The sequence below is a fragment of the Heptranchias perlo genome, chromosome 6 (assembly GCF_035084215.1).
Source record: "Heptranchias perlo isolate sHepPer1 chromosome 6, sHepPer1.hap1, whole genome shotgun sequence".
Lineage (NCBI taxonomy): Eukaryota > Metazoa > Chordata > Chondrichthyes > Hexanchiformes > Hexanchidae > Heptranchias > Heptranchias perlo.
The window spans coordinates 11865383-11882176 of NC_090330.1; the positions used below are offsets into that span (position 1 = coordinate 11865383).

The 16794-nt window shown below is 44.6% G+C and overlaps 1 protein-coding gene across 2 annotated transcripts in view; it reads right to left on the bottom strand.

Moving 5' to 3' along the window:
* The window catches only part of LOC137322741 (cohesin subunit SA-2-like), a 110465-nt gene that overhangs the window by 56464 nt on the left and 37207 nt on the right, over window positions 1-16794 (bottom strand). For both annotated transcript variants that reach the window (XM_067985754.1, XM_067985753.1), the window contains exons 3-8: window positions 14897-14984; window positions 12420-12581; window positions 10072-10168; window positions 6501-6577; window positions 4132-4203; window positions 1313-1517 (exon numbers count right to left, since the gene is read on the bottom strand). In XM_067985754.1, the coding sequence (XP_067841855.1) occupies window positions 1313-1517; window positions 4132-4203; window positions 6501-6577; window positions 10072-10168; window positions 12420-12581; window positions 14897-14984 (701 nt within the window). The remainder of the gene's footprint in view (window positions 1-1312; window positions 1518-4131; window positions 4204-6500; window positions 6578-10071; window positions 10169-12419; window positions 12582-14896; window positions 14985-16794) is intronic.

Genomic DNA, 16794 nt, shown 5'->3' on the forward strand with positions numbered 1-16794 from the left:
AAATTTATTAGAGTTTTTTGAGGACGTACCTAGCAGGGTAGCTAAAGGGGAACCAATGGATGTAGTATATTTGGATTTTCAAGAGGCATTCGATAAGGTGCTACATAAAAGGTTGTTACACAAGGTTAACAGCTCATGGGGTTGGGGGTAATATATTAGCATGGATAGAGGATTGGCTAACGGTCAGAGAACAGAGAGTAGAGATAAACGGTCATTCTCAGGTTGACAGGCTGCTGCTAGTGGGGTGGTGCAAGGTTCAGTGCTTGGGCCTCAGCTATTTACAATCTATATTAATTACTTAGATGAAGGGACCGAGTGTAATGTATCCAAGTTTGCTGACGATACAAAGCTAGATGGGAAAATAAGCTATGAGGAGGATACATAGAGTCTGCAAAGGGATATAGACAGACTAAGTGAGTGGGAAAGAAGCTGGCAGATGGAGTATAATGTGGGGAAATGTGAGGTTATTCATTTTGGTAGGAAGAATAGAAAAACAGAATTTTTTTTAAATGGTGAGAAACTATCAAACATTGGTGTTCAGAGGGTTTTGGGTGTCCTTGTACACAAAACACAGAAAGTTAACATGCAGGTACAGCTAGCAATAAGGAAGGCAAATGGCATGTTGGCCTTTATTGCAAGGGGGTTGGAGCACAAGAGTAAGGAAGTGTTGCTGCAATTGTACAGGGCTTTGGCGAGACCACACCTGGAGTACTGTGTACGGTTTTGATCTCCTTATACTTGCCTTGGAGGCGGTGCAACGAAGGTTCACTACATTAATTCCTGGGATGAGAGGGTTATCCTATGAAGAGAGGTTGAGTAGAATGGGCCTCTGCTCTCTGGAGTTTAGAAGAATGAGAGGTGATCTCATTAAAACATATAAGATTATGAGGGGGCTTGACAGGGTAGATGCTGAGAGATTGTTTCCCCGGGCTAGAGAATCTTGAACTAGGTAGCACAGTCGCAGGATAAGGGGGCGGCCATTCAAGACTGAGATGAAGTGGAATTTCTTCACGCAGAGGGTTGTGAATCTTTGGAATTCTCTACCCCAGAGGGCAGTGGATGCTGAGTCATTGAATACATTCAAGGTTGAGATGGATAAATTTTTGGACTCTAGGGGAATCAAGGAATATGGGGATCAGACGGGAAAGTGGAGTTGAGGTCGAAGATCAGCCATGATCTAATTGAATGGTGGAGCAGGCTCGAGGGGCCATATGGCAAACTCCTGCTCCTATTTCTTATGTTCTTACGTTGTGCATTTGGCTCAAATATCCACGGCATTTCCTGAATTCGCGCCAAATTGAAATACTCTCACCTGCAAGCGTGCTGGTGTGTCGGAAGGCCCGAACCTGTGAGTCTGATAGTCCGATGAGCAGGGAGATGACTGTATCCATCAGGTACTCGTCATGTACGACAGTGTACTGACAGTGCTGAATCAGCACCGAGAGGAATTCGCAGAAATTGGACTTGAACTTCTTCCAATAGGGTCCTGACATTGTAAGGGGGTAATCCCCACTGTCCTGTAAAAAGAGCAAGAAATAAAAATGACCAACTAGTGAAGCAGTTAGGGTTGCCAACCCTCCAGGATTGCCCTGTGCTCACTGACCTACATTGGCTCCCGGTCCAGCAATGCCTTGATTTTAAAATTCTCATCTTTGTTTTCAAATCCCTCCATGGCCTCGCCCCTCCCTATCTCTGTTAGCTCCTCAGCCGTGTAACTCTCCGAGATCTCTGCGCTCCTCCAATTCCGGCCTCTTGTGCAGCTCCGATTTTCTTAGCTCCACCATTGGCGGCAGTGCCTTCAGCTGCGTAGGCCCTAAGCTCTGGAATTCCCTCCCTAAATCTCTCCGCCTCTCTACCTCTTGCTCCTTAATCTCTTTAACCAAGCTTTTAGCCACCTGTCCTAATATCTCCTTATGTGGCTCAGCGTCAAATTCTGTTTGATAATCGCTCCTGTGAAGCGCCTTGGGATGTTTTACCATGTTAAAGGCGCTATATAAATGCAAGTTGTTCTTGTTGTTGTTAGAGTCTCCAGGAATTGAAGATTAATCTCCTGGACGCTGCTGCAAGCAAACCCAGGAAAAAAAAATCACAATGTTTTTCTTCATATTCTTTGAACACTTTTGTTTATTAGTTATAGTAACATTGGAAATGGGGGGAAAAGGCTGTTTGACTACACAGCGCTGTCAGAGGTCAGAGGTCGTGTGATGAAACCTCCAGGAATATGTCTAACCAGAGTGGGCAACATTAGAACCAGTAGATCATTCACTGAGCAACCACCCAGAAACAGATTCTCCCTCCCAACCCCCACCCCACCCCTCGCTATTGCAGCCACACAATGATTGAACAGTCGGTCTCAACACAGATTTTTTACATTTACAAAATGGATAGCGTTTTTTGTGAGTGGGAGGAAGCCATTTTACAAGAGTAAATGCATCTGCTTCAACACTTACTCCTGTTACACCACAAGGATGATTTTAGAACTGAGTAGAGTCCTGGCTGAGGGGTGGGAGAGGGAGGGAGGGGTCCATAACAGCAAACATAATTCCCTGTTGATTCTGTAGTTTTCTCATTTTCCTACCTGTAACCGAACTCAGACATGTGTTTTCTGTCAATAAAACGGAAAGTTTTGGAGACTAGGAAAATTCTCGAATTTGAAAACGTAAGTGTTTACATTTTAAGGAAAACAGTGTGACACAGAACGATCTTGTGTTTCCACTGCTCCCAAATCTGCAGGGACACCCTTCATTTTATTGGCAGATATCTGAGATTGGATCTGGGTAAGAAAACGGGAAAACTACAGAATCAACGGGAATTTTGGTTGCTGTTATGCCCCCCTGCCACCCCAACTCCGCCAACCTCGCACCCTCCCCCCAACCAGGATTCTTTCAAAATCTAAAAATGCCCTCGTGGTATAACAGGGGTAGGTGTTGAAGCTAGCGGGAGTTAAATTGGGTCACGTAGGGCCCGTTTTTCCGGCAATACGCGGCCTCCTAAGGCCCCAAGATGGCGGGCAGGAAGCATGCGCACACTACCGACCAGAGGTGCGTCGCCCACCATATTGGGTAAGGACAAACAAGAGGCGTCCTTTACCTACGCCTGAAGCAGGCGTTACACTCTTTGCATCTGCATACAAAGGGCCTAATGCCTGCCTCGGGTTCCTGCTGCAATTGTGGTTTGCCCTGAGCCAGCCAATGCCAGTGCTTGGATTTACCAAACTTGGAGTACCTACCTCCTCCTGCAGCGCCGTCCTCATTATGGTGAGATCTGACGCCCAATATCTGGGGCTCCTCGGACCTCAACATTTGTGCACGGGGTACAAACGCTGGACCGAGGGGGTGCCCAAAAGTGGGTGCTCTCAAATTCAACCCCCAATGCATTTACTCAGGCAAAATGGCTCACTCTCACTCACAAACAACTGTATCCGCGGCCCTGACTCTTTATCATCCAAGTAAGCTCTGCAACTCTAGAGTGCATTGCTGAAAGGAGAACATCAAGAGCAAAGATTGACTGAATTATAGAATCATACAGCACAGAAGGAGGTCATTGGCCCCATCGTGCCTGTGCTGGCTCTTTGAAAGAGCTTTCCAATTAATCCCACTCCACAGCTCTTTCCCCAGTGCCCTGCAAATCTTTCCCCTTCAAGTATTTATCCAATTCCCTTTTGAAAGTTACTATTGAATCTGCTTCCACCACCCTTTCAGGCAGTGCATTCCAGATCATTACAACTCACTGCGTAAAAAATATTCTCCTCAACTCCTCTCGGGTTCTTTTGCCAATTACCTTAAATCTGCGTCCTCTGGTTACTGACCCTTCTGCCACTGGAAACAGTTTCCACTATTTACTCTACCAAAACCCCTCATTATTTTGAACACCTCTATTAAATCTCCCCTTAACCTTCTCTGCTCTAAGGAGAACAGTCCCAGCTTCTCCAGTCTCTCTACATAACTGAAGTCCCTCATTCCTGTTACCATTCTAGTAAATCTTCTCTGCACCCTCTCCAAAGCCTTGACATCCTTCCTAAAGTGTGTTGCCCAGAATTGGACACAATACTCCAGCTGAATAAATAAATAAAAAGTGGGGGGAGAGGGGAAAATGCAGTCATAATCAAAGTGAAGAAAGCAGATATAATACCAGATCCAGTGGCCATGTAACAGTTAGGATCCAGGGGTACACCATGAACTTCTTGTACTGTAAACCCGTCTCCTGTAAAAAGATACAACAGTAAAATTGAATTTCAAGAGCACTGTGAAAGGCAAACACCATTTTTCTTGGGTCTAGTCTTCAATAGATGTCTTTGGGGTTCTTTGATTCAATGTTACAGTAACCTTTCGGGTCTGTGAATAATGTAAAGGGAGAATATAGTGCCAGATCCGATGCTGAAAACATCCTGAAATACTTCAGATACAATTAGTTACTCTGAACTGCAGTCACTGTTGTTCTGTAAGCAAACGCGGCAGCCATTTTACATTAAAAAAAATGTCACAAACAACTATTGAAATGAATGTTCAGTTACCGCCACGCACCATTGGTTCATCCTTTCCCTCAGCGGTTTCACCGGAAACTACAATTTTATAATAGAAACCGTCAGGTAGTCTTCGCAGCCCTAATCAACCTCCCCCGCCAACCCCGCCCACCCTTTCCCCCCCTCCCCCCCTTCCCCCCGCCACCCCTTCAAAGTCCCAGTGGAGAAATGGTACTGAAGTAAAAGGACCAGGAAAGCACCAGATTCAATTCTTCGTCTCTGTTCCGTCAAACCAATCGCAGCAAAGTGGCAGCGGAAGTGCTGCAAGTGACCTCAGTGTGCACTTTGGAGGGAGAAACACTGTGCCTGAGAATTATAGATACAGGAGAAATCCTGTGATCCAAAGAAAGCAATAGTGTCCTAAACTTCACAAATAATTTTTAAAAACTGAATAATTGAATATTTTTTCTTGAGAAACCATGTGCAGCACCTGTATGGGACATTACCAAAGCTTAAAAGTATAAAAGAGAAGGCATTAATGAATAGGTGACACCAAACTTGGGTTTAAAAGTCTGAGATAAGGAGTTCCAGTTTTTGAGGCTTTGGGAAAGAATCAGTCAGAGAAGGAGACTGTGTGCTGAGTCTTGACTTCAAAATAGGGAGGAGAAAGAAGTTATTGGGCTTTATACAGTGTTAAGAGTTATTGAGGGGAAGTGTTTTACACTAAAGACGAAACTGAGCTCCTTGCAGGTATACTTAGCTACAAAGGCGATATGGGAGTTATTTTTATATATATCATTCTTCTGGATGTGGGAGTCGCTGCCAACTGCATGGGAACTCCATCGCCTCCAATTATCTCTCCAAGTCACACACCATCCCGACTTGGACATATGTCACCCGTTCATTGTCGCTGGGTCAAAATCCTGGAACTCCCTACCTAACAGCACTGTGGGAGAACCTTCACCACACGGACTGCAGCGGTTCAAGAAGAAGGCCCATCACCACCTTCTCAAGGGCAACTGGGGATGGGCAATAAATGCTGGCCTCGCCAGCAACATCCACAGCCTGAGAATAAATAATAATTTTTTTTTATTTTTAAAAAGGGGGGAGCTGATGGAGCTAAACTCTGTGCCTGACTGTGGTGTTGATGATATGGCAGTGTCTGAGGGTATGCACAAAGTGTTTCATTCTCCAGCATTAAAGATCTAACCCCCACCCTGAAGAACACGAAAAATCATTAAAGAGATAAAAATTCATGTTTCTCAACCCTTTATATGTTAAACTTAAGGGTATTTGCCCATTCCTGTTCACAACAGCACAGCACAAAGCCTTGAGCCCATGACTAATTGAGGGTGAAGTGGGGGGGGGGGTGGTAGATCAAATACATTGCACTGCTAAATAAGTTAAAAAGTTACCAGAGCATTTATCACAAGGTGCCGTGCCTGAAAGCAGCTGAACCACTGCACTACAACTCCTTCCACAATAGTTGTCCCCCCTCCTCTCCTGGTCGCCATACTTCATATGTGAGGCTAGACTGAGCCTAAACAGGCTATTTAAGAGGGCACCACACAGCTGACATCCACACGGAGACTTGCACTTTCCAGCACAGGTCACTGGATAGCAATCAGGAGCAGGAACCCTGGCTGTTTGTTTTTTCTCTTTCCTCTCCCTACCCCAGAGACATCGAGGCCAGTTGTAGCACCCTAGATCTCTGCCCTGGAAGAGATAATCTAACTCAGCACAGACCAGGGATCAAAACGGAGAACTTTCCTGGTCTATACAGCTTTGGACCACATCACATGGTGCATTTCCGACCAAGGCATTGGGGGATCTACCACTGCACCTTTTAGCTGTGTCAGCCTGTGACAACAGTCTCGGCAATTTGTCTGATGTGTTGACTCTCTGCATGTAACCTGCCTACTGTGAAATTGCTGCTTATACAGCATTCAAATCCACAATATATGTGTGGAAGAAGATTGAATATACAGCACAGGATGAAAACCGTGTTTTAAAATCAATCTCAAAAACCTTATTTCACCTCATCAAATTCCTCGGTCATTTTTCTCCTAATGTCAGGATTGTGCATATTTTGAAAAACCTCAGCCGTAACCATCCCTGCAACAACAGGGGGAAAAAAACGCTTAGAATAAAATACATTACTTAAAAATATTCATGCACGAGAATAAAATACATTACATTTTGACACAAGGAATGTTCTCATAAAGCAGAATGTATAAATAATAAATGTACTTGCACTAAGATTCTGCTGGTCAGGAATCCCAGGTCCCAGGTTAACCCATTGTGCTTGTGACAAGAGGTTGCCACGTGTCGAGTTTTAGATAGGGCAGTCTGATTTTGGACAGCTTGGTCCTTGGTTTTGCACACCATTGTCCAGTTTTGGACAGGGAGGCCTGGTTTTGGACCACACTGTCCAATTTTCAACAGCACAATTTGGTTTTGGACGGGACATCCAGGGGATGGGCAAGATCTGGAAAGATCAGCCCAGTTTTGGACCTGTATTACCATTTTGGACACATACCCAGTTCTTGGTGACAACAGCAACTTGGATATATCAAAGTGCCTTTAACATAACAAATTGTGCCAGAATGCTTCACAAAGACAAAATTGGACACTAGGTAGTGAAGATTTACTGGATGTGGCCAAAGACAGGGTCAAAGAGGTAATATTGAGGGGGCTTTTGAAGGAGGCGAGACAAGTAGCAAGACATTGGCATTTAGGGAGATTGTTCCAATGTGTGGGGCCAATATTTCTGAAGACTCTCTGGCTAAAAGCTGCAGATAATGAAAGAGGATGCAAAGGATTTGAATGATTGGGGGGAACGCCCTGTCACGTAGGCTGGAGGAGATTGCAGACTTAAGCAGGCCCAAAGCCATGCAGGGACTTGTAGATGAGTTAAAGGATTTTCAATTTAATATATTGGTAAATGGAGAACCAATAGAGATTGGTGAGGACAAGGCTGAAAGGGCAGAGAGATTAAGTGTGGGATAGTATGCAAGTGGACAAGTTGTAGTTTACATAAAGTGGAACTTGGAAGATAAACTAAGAGAGCACTGGAATAGTTAAGCCAGGAGATGATGAAGGCATGGATGAGGGCATCAACGGTAATGCGAGTGAGATGGGGCAGAGGCAGGCAATGTTTTGGAGATGGAAATAAGCAGTCTTGGTGATGGCTATGATGTGGGGTTTGAAGCTCAACTCAGTGTCAAACGGGACACTTAGACTGAGCATGATGGCATCAGGGGCTAAGATGAGGAGCTTCTGGCAGGAGATAAACAGGTTTGCTTTAGTCTTGCCCATATTAAGTTGAAGAAAATTCTTGCTGATGACAGACAAACAGTCAGACGACACAGCGGTGGACATGAACTAAAGAATGGTGGTGGAGAGATAGAGGATGTCATCAGCAGACATATGGAAGCCGACCCTATCCCCATGAATGATGCCACCAAGGTGCAGCCTATGGATAAGGAAAGGAATGACATCTTGGGACAGACGCAAGGTGATTACTTGGGAGTGTGAGGAGGGGCCATTGGTAGAGATGTGCTGGATGTGTTGGAACAGGTGGGAATGGAATTAAGCAAGGACAGTGCCATGGAGCTGGAACAAAGAAGGGAAACGATGGGCGAGGATAGAGAGATCAACCATGTTGAAAGAGAAATACCAGGATTGACCAGGACTCATAAATGATCCAAAGGAAGGAGGATGACAGTCTCAAAATGAGCTCAATAGCAGTTTGCCCGATTTTTAGTGGCAGTTAACACTGAGTTTTCAATCACCAATGAACCCTGGTGTGGACCAACTATTTTGGTTGATGGCCGTTTTATGTAACATATGGGCTGTCTGTCATTAAACACAAAACATTGATTGAAGAAAATTGACACATTTATCTGTTAACTGATTGACTCTGTTACCTTATTTAATGAGGGTGATTTTTAAAGTTGCTTACACCAGGTCTCGATGGGAGTTGCCGCTCGGACTAGTAAGGGACAGAACCTCTGCCCAACCTTTATAAGACAACAGCCACTTAGGGAGCTTGGCTGGGCATGGAAACTCACTAAGATGGGTCTCAGCTTGGACCCCTGAAGATAAGGAGGCCAAAAGCTGGTTAAAGCAGCTCCACACTCAGGCATCTGGAATATTCTTTAAGCATCCTCTCGGAACTGGCCAGCTACCACTGGCATTTCCTGGGTCTTTGGAAAGGGGGGTGTCACCAAAAGCGTGGTCCCGCAGCCCCTCCACATCGTGAACATCAGCAGGGTCAGTGGCGATGTTCTGCAACAGGCATGATGTTGCCACAATGGCTGGGATCGCACTGCCCCAACCCTTCCCCACCCCCGAGTACATTTTCCAGGCCAATGTGTTAATAAATGATTAAATTAATTAACTACCAGAGGAAACTGACTTCCTTTTTTCCCACCTAGAGGGATTTAAGGCAGCACTTTGATCAGCAAATAAGCTCCTTTTTCACCCTCTACCAACCCAAGAATTTGGGAGCTAGAGACTTTTGCGAAGAAGAAAAGACCATTAGGTCCAACATGCTGCCAACATGGTAGCTGGTTTGTAGAAAGTGGTCCTGGAGCGAAAGGAGGAAAAGACTTTGCATTTATACAGTGCCTTATCATAGGAACAGTAGTAGGCTATTCAACCCCTGGAGCCTGCTCTGCCATTCAATTAGATTATGGCTGATCTGTACCTCAACTCCATTTACCCACCTTTGCTCCATGTCCCTTGATGCCCTTACCTAATGATCTCAGTCCTGAAAGCTCCAATTATCCCAGCATCCGCAACCTTTCGGGGGACAGAGTTCCAGATTTCTACTACCCTTTGTGTGAAGAAGTGCTTCCTGGTTTCCTTCCTAAATGGCCTAGCTCTGCTTTTGATAATGTCCCCTCATTCTTGATCCCCCCACCAGAGGAAATAGTTACTCCATACCTACCCTATCGAATCCATTTTACATTTTAAACACCTTTATCGCATCTTCAGGACTTAGAATCATAGAATCATACAGCACAGAAGGTGGCCATTCAGCCCAGCGTGCCTGTGCCGGCTCTCTGAAGGAGCTAGCAATTAGCCCCCACTCCCCTGCTCTTTCCCCGTAGCCCTGCAAATCTTTCTTTTTTAAGTATATATCCAATTCTGTTTTGAAAGTTAACATTGAATCTACTTTCACCACTCTTTCAAGCAGTGCATTCCAGATCATAACAAGTCGCTAAGTAAAAAAAAAATTTCCTCATCTCTCCTCTAGCTTTTTTGCCAATTATCTTAAATCTGTGTTGGTACCAAAACATTTTACAACCCATGGGATATGTTTGAAATTCAGACACTTTTGTTATGTCAGCAAAGGGGAGAAAAGATGTGGAAGTTAGGTGGGTAAAGGGATTATCATTATAATTTTTTAAAATGTAAACCTAGCAGTCATTCCTAACAGGCACATTTTAGAATGTAAGCCTAGTTTCATTCACAGCGGTGAGAAATGGGATGTCTGGAAAATATTAAATCATCCAGATGTATTCAAGAGCATTTAGTAAAATACAAGGGTAATGTATCATAGAAAAGACAGTGCACATTAATGACAAATCAGAGCAGGTTACCTCTGCATCCTGAACACTGAATAAAAAAAATGATGAGATCCAGGAGCGTAGTATCTCTGTCCTGTTTATACTCTTCAATCCAGTCATCCACCACAGACTGCAAGGGAGCAAACAACAGTCACATAATCTAATACTGTATTCCAAAAAAGAAACTGTTCTTTAAAAAAAATGATACAACTCCTGCAAACCAGAGAAAGATTATTGGATTCTTTGCAAAGATTTATCGGCTTAATCCCAGTCTTTATCATAGTGACTATTGACACCACTGTGTCAGCCAATGAGTTGGAGGCGGAGCGGGATTTAACTACCTCATTATTTGTTCCTTTCTGGCTGATAAAACCCAAGATCTTTCCGCACAAATCAGCTGATCCTTCAACATTACACCTAGCATCTAAAAAGATTATGCAACCTTTCTAGTGTGTCTCTATTTTATAGATAATGCTACGGTCAGCCTTCATCTGAACTTTGCTCTCGTTGCTCTTCTTACATTCCAAAGATACCATCTTGCATGCTTGTCCTCCCTGCCTCTTCCCTGTGTCCCTGTGTTGAAATCAAGGCTCATCACTTAGTTCTATCCCGGGGCCTCAAACCTATAGAACTCCTTAACTTTCTCAGCCTTCCTTGCCTCTGAAAATCCAAGCTTGGTATCACCACTTCTTGATTTATCTCAGCCTCCCTGCACTGTTTATAGCCTTGGTGATATCTTGAAGTCTAGGCCCTTGCCCATCATCTAGCTTTCTCAATTAAAAAAAATCCTAAAATCCAACAGTACCGTGGAATGTCTCAAGCACCAAATTAAAAAATCTCCCCCATTAAATAATGTTAACAGAGTCAATCAGGTAACAGATATGGGTGTAAATTTTGGTCAATCAATGTTTTGTTTTTAATGACAACTCATATGATACATAAAATGGCCATCGCTCAGAATATGGGGTCCAGTCCAGGGTTCATTGGTGACAGGAAGCTCAGTACCAATTACCGCTATAAGTCGGCAAACTGCTATTGAGCTCATTGTGAGACTGTTGTCTCCTTTCTTTGGATCATTTGTGAGTCCTAGTCAATCCTAGAATTTCTTTTGCTGAATATTGAGAGATAGCAAAAAAAATCCATGGAGGTGGGTCTACTCCAGCATTTATAATCACAGAGCAAATCATTAATTAAAGTTATAGGCCTGGAATTTCCGCTTGGTTTCCGCCCAGATATCAGTGCAATCTGGACGGAATCGACTGAGATAGCAAAAAAGATCGCCGAATTTAAAACGTTAGTGAGGTACGCCCATTACAATCTATGCTCGAATTTCCACAATCTTTTGCGCTGCTTCAAAGATCAATTCGCTCAAAGCAGTCCCCGCCCACAAAACTGGTCATGCCCCCAGGTCGGCAAGATCTTCAACTAAACCGACATAAGCAAAGGTAAGTCATTATTTTAGGTGTGACCCTTCATCAGAACAGCCTGAAATATTCACCTTTCTTTCCCTTTCAGGTGTTGATTGACCTGTTCTCTATTTCCAGCATTTTCTTTTTTTTATTAAAGCAAGTGCAAAATTGTTGTGACTTATCTGCCAGAAATTCGTCTGTGCGTTACATTTATTCTGAGGCAAAATCATGCTCCTTCTGCCTTTGGGATGTGACTTAGGCAGGAATTTCAAGCTATGGCTTAACAGAACATTAAACAAACAAGTGAATGCTTTGTGGTGTAAGAATATTGGGGTGCTAATGATACAAAATAAACTGCAGTATCCTCCCAACAAATTGGTTCTGCACCAGAATAAAAACATGGAAGTATTCAACTCAATCTTTATCGATTCTGCTCTCGGGGGCAACCCATTTAGTTATAAACTACAGAGAAGATTTTGCGATTCCTGTGCTTCCTGCAGGGAGCTAACAGGAAGGACAGGGCGGAGAACTGGGGCAGTTCTACTAGTAGGAAGCTGTGGCTGTTCATTTCCTGTCCCCCTTAAGAAGACAATCTCATAGGTTACGACCTGTCAGTTAAAATGCTCCACTCTTGTCCTGTCAATTGTTCGATCGTTTTTTGAATTGGGTCCTTAGAACTTCCTAACACTGCCTGATGCGGTACTAGGCAAAGTGGAGACTGTACTGGGTTATTTGGTCTCAGCCAACGCCACAGGGAGGGTGGTACAATTGGCCTCCCTGCCCCTGGGCTAGGGAAGTGCAACCCTCCCCGATCCAGTAAACCCCTGTTGGCAAGTGCACTCCCCAGTTGTGGGAAGGCTACTGCTTGATTGTTACGCCCACTGAACATGAATTAAGGGTTACTGGTCAGCTGGAATGTTGGATGTTGCCGCACCATCTCCAGGCTGCGAATTCCCATCGTCCCGCAAGTACCTGCATGGCACTCTTCCCCATCCTGACCACTTCAAACAGTGTAACGGCCTCAACGCCTCCATCCCGCGGGCGCTGCTCGTTCGTTCGGTTCTGGCGGGAACACGCTAAGACTGATGGTCTTCTGCCTTTCTCAGACTGGCCTCTTCGTCTCTTCTTCCTTGACTGAAAGGCAAGAGAAAGGACATTTTAAATTTGATTTCAAAAGCTAATTTTAAGATTACCATACTGAATGTAGAGACTGAGATGTTGTAGATGCTGTCCACAAAAGGGCGGTGCAGCCTTTTCTAAAACTGCATCTATTTGATGATGGCTGAAGTTTTGCTAGGGTCTATTAGCCTGCCACTGGGCCACCATACATTGGATTTAACAGCATAAACCCTGGGAGCTAACTCATGGATATGTGGACCCTGGAATCTGAATTAAAAGAACAGCAATATAAAATCAGATTTTGTTTTTATCTCTATCCTCTGGGCCACACAACAAGCGTAGCCAAGAGGTCAGGCCTCCCACAATGCTGCTCCCCACAAGCTACCAGAATATATGGAAAATCGCTGGTACCACGGCCAGGCATATTGATTTCTCAATACGCGTTCCTAGCAGACAAGGCTCACTGTCAGTAGCACACAATTGTAAAATCGCCCACTTGTGTGGACGGGAGGGGAGAGGGGTCCTGGTCTATGCTCAGTGCTTCTCTGCGGTGGGGGGGGGGGGTTGTGGATTGGGGATTCAGGATCGTGGTGTAGCAAAAAGAAGCATGAAGAATACCTTTTCTGACCGATCATTGGAGAGCACCCCAAAGATTTCCACTGGAGTAGAGGAACAGCGTCATAAAGTGATGCTGTCATACCCCTCCAAATGGCTATTAATCTCTGAGATCAATTGCCATTGGGGAAACAGCTTGTGGGTCCCACTAACACTTGAGTATGGCAAGTACACCTGTATCAAGCAGGCTGTGTGCTAGGTGAAACTGGTGGGACTTCCGCTGGAGAACATCACCTGCAAGGTTCCATCCAAATGCCTGTGTCAGGACACAATTAATTAGATTTCATAAAATTGAAGGGGAAGGTGTCTATGAGAACACACTTCTTCCCATCCATATTTCACATGTATAGTTTTGAAAATTATTTCTGATCTGTGAGATGAAATCATGATTTACCTCATTATTACCAGCCCCTCTCCTCCCATCCTCTCCTCCCCACCCACAAAGAGAACAATTTCAGGTCGGTTGGAGGTTCCGATTCATGCTCAGCCACAGACTCAACGGGGGCAATTTTGACTTTGTGTAAAACGGGCGATATCGATTCCACCGCCCGTTATACATCTCTCCCGATTTTCATTTCCATTGACTTGAATCGGGAGAGATGTATAACGGGCCACTAATCCCATATCGCCCGATTCACACTATCGCCCAAAGTCAACATTACCCCCAATCAGTCTGAGTCACCATGGAAATCAACGCCCTTTTCCTTGCTGGATGGCGAGTTGAAGAGGACAAAAGAGTACTTGGTACTGGAGTGTACTTGGTAATGAGTGTTCAGCTCCAGGTCACCACTCAGGAAGGAAAAAAAATGTGTTGATCCCTGTTAAGTCATGCAGGTGTATTCTATATAAATAGGTTCTGGAGTCAACAGTCCCAATATTTACTAGGTGCAGAATTCGCACAATCTGAGCATGGGGCAGAACCTAGTTCCACTGAGATACAGGAACATAGGAACAGGAGGAGGCCATTCAGCCCCTTGAGCCTGTTCCGCCATTCAATTAGAATATGGCTGATCTGTTTCTTAACTCCATCTGCCCGCCTTGGTTCCATATCCTTTAATACCCCTATCTAATAAAAATCTATCATTCTCAGTTTTTAATTTTTAATTGACCCCCAGCCTCAACAGCTTTTTGGGGGAGAGAGTTCCAGATTTCCATTACCCCTTGTGTGAAGAAGTGCTTCCTGACATCACCCCTGAATGGCCTAGCTCTAATTTTACGGTTATGTCCCCTTGTTCTGGATTCCCCCACCACAGGAAATAGTTTCTCTCTATCCCCACCCTAAAAAATCTTTTAATCATCTTAAACATCTCAATTAGATCACCCCTTAATCTTGTCTCATTGCTTTAATTGGCTTTTTATTTCATTTATATATTTACACGTAACTAGGTCAAGTCAGACAAGTGTAAACTTGAAGCAGCAAAGGGCTAAGAAATGACTTCAAATGCAAGCGATCAAAGTGTTAAGAATAGAATGCGCTAACGTGCAGATGTGTTGTAAAAGAAAACACTTGATCTGTGGATTCTCAATATTTGCGGCTTCTTAATTTTTTGTCGTCTTGGATTAAATAACGTTTAATTTAAAACAAACCATAATACTGGCAAGCTTTATGATAAGTAACAGTGTAGTCACTTATAGTTAATCTTGAGTTTGTAAAACACTAGCTTCAAAACTTGCACCTATCCTGCTGCCAAGAGAGGAAATTTCCTTTTACTCACAGATGTTGTGCTTTCACTTCCCCGTCTCTGATGTTTGCTATCCCGATTCTCCAGATCATTGTCAGGCTCAGAGTGGCCCTCGTTCTCTCTGCAACAAGTATAAAGAACATAAAATCTCCAGGGTTACTGGTTTACGGTGACTGAATTCCATTTTTTAAAAATTAAATAATGTTCTGGGATTTTTACCATTATTTTGAGGATCGCATTTTATGATTCCGTCCATTTTTGGAGGGGAGGGAAAGTGATAAACCAGTGGCCCGGCCTATAATATATACCGGGCTGATGGTCCCTATAATTAGAGGTTATGGTCACTGAATTAGACAAATTCTGTTTGTATCACTTGGGATTCTAGGATTTACACCAGAGTTTTGAAGATAGTATTCCTCGGTTCTGTTTGCAGAACGATTTTAGCACTAGGGAAAAGAACTTCCCGCAACGGACGCCCAGGCCTGGAATTTCCTCTGCTGTCCTGCTCCAAATCAGGAGGGTTAATGGCAGAAACAGTGAGGAAATCGGGCAGTGAGGCCCACAGTCGCTTCCTGTCCCTACCTTAATTTCCCTCCCCCTTCCCACTCCAGGACTTTCCACTGGCCATTCCTTCCCTGCCCGCCACTTGCAAATGCCAACAGGGAGGCAGGGCCAGGGCTCCCAGCCCGGTTCCCTTCCGTCAGCCCCTCTTAACGACAATCCCCAACGACCGCCAGATGAAACCTGGGTTAGTGGTGGGAAGGCCGCAAAGTCTCCTGATGGAGGGATAGGGCCTAGTAGCCGCCTCCTCTCCCTCCATTTTGGCCCAATGCCTGCTGAAAGCCTCAGTCTCAGCCGAGGCCTTCAGTAAATGATTTGCTGTGGCCCCTTTAACCCGGCCTCCCACCTCTTCTGGTGCTGCAGTCCCATTGAAACGCCAACTGGATACTTCTGGGGAGCCACTGGCAGGCTCCTGCTTGCTGGTGAGGATACCGCTGGAGCCCACCATACAGGGATAATGACACCCCAGTCCCAGGAAACTGTTGCGGGGTAATTGAGGGATCAAGGAGGAAGGCAGAAATAATCCCAACCCTGTAAGGGTGGATTATAAGATAATTCAGCCTCCAGTCTCACCATCAAGCATTCTCAAGTCAGGTGTAGCGTAGCCAGGCACAGAGTAAAGCTTCCAACAATGCGTCCTAGAAGCAACTTTAGCAGAACACCCTTTACTGCACTAATGAGACCCGTTTCCATTTTACACAACAACCATCCTCTGGCCACTCTGAACAACATTATTATCTTATTCCTCTAGGATCCGGATTTAGTTTGTCCAAAATCATCCAATGTGGGACTAACACAATTGGCTTTCATCCAATCAATCTGGATTTGAACCCCCAACAGAAGTGCTGCTAAAACCCACTGCACCCCCTCATCACCACCTCCCCTGCAGAACGGCCCTGAAATCAGTCTGCGGGATACCACCCTGCTGGAGAGTGGAATTTCAGGTGAATGAGTTTGCATTCAAGCACTAGTGGTCCACGGCATGATTTCAGATACAATGGGATCAGTGAAGATTTTTTTGTCTTCACTGCCTGCGTGGTGAAGTTGAAAATCTACTCCGGTGCCCTTACAATTTTGCTACAATTACTGGCCAGAGGAAATCTTCCCGACACATTTACAATGTTGCTACACGCAGCGAACGGAATGGTTTCTTCCTCGAGGAGAGTATAAATCAGGTTCCGCCCTCAGTGGGAAACCTCTCCGAAACTCATCCCTGACGAACGGCGACTTTGGCAGGGTTACTAGAGGATCGTTGTGACCAATGAACTGTGGGCTAGACTTCTACCCATTCATAGTTAACGAGCAGGAAATCTAGCCCAGCATCCTAACATGGACCTTGTAAGACGGGGAGTGGCCAATCAGCAAGAATA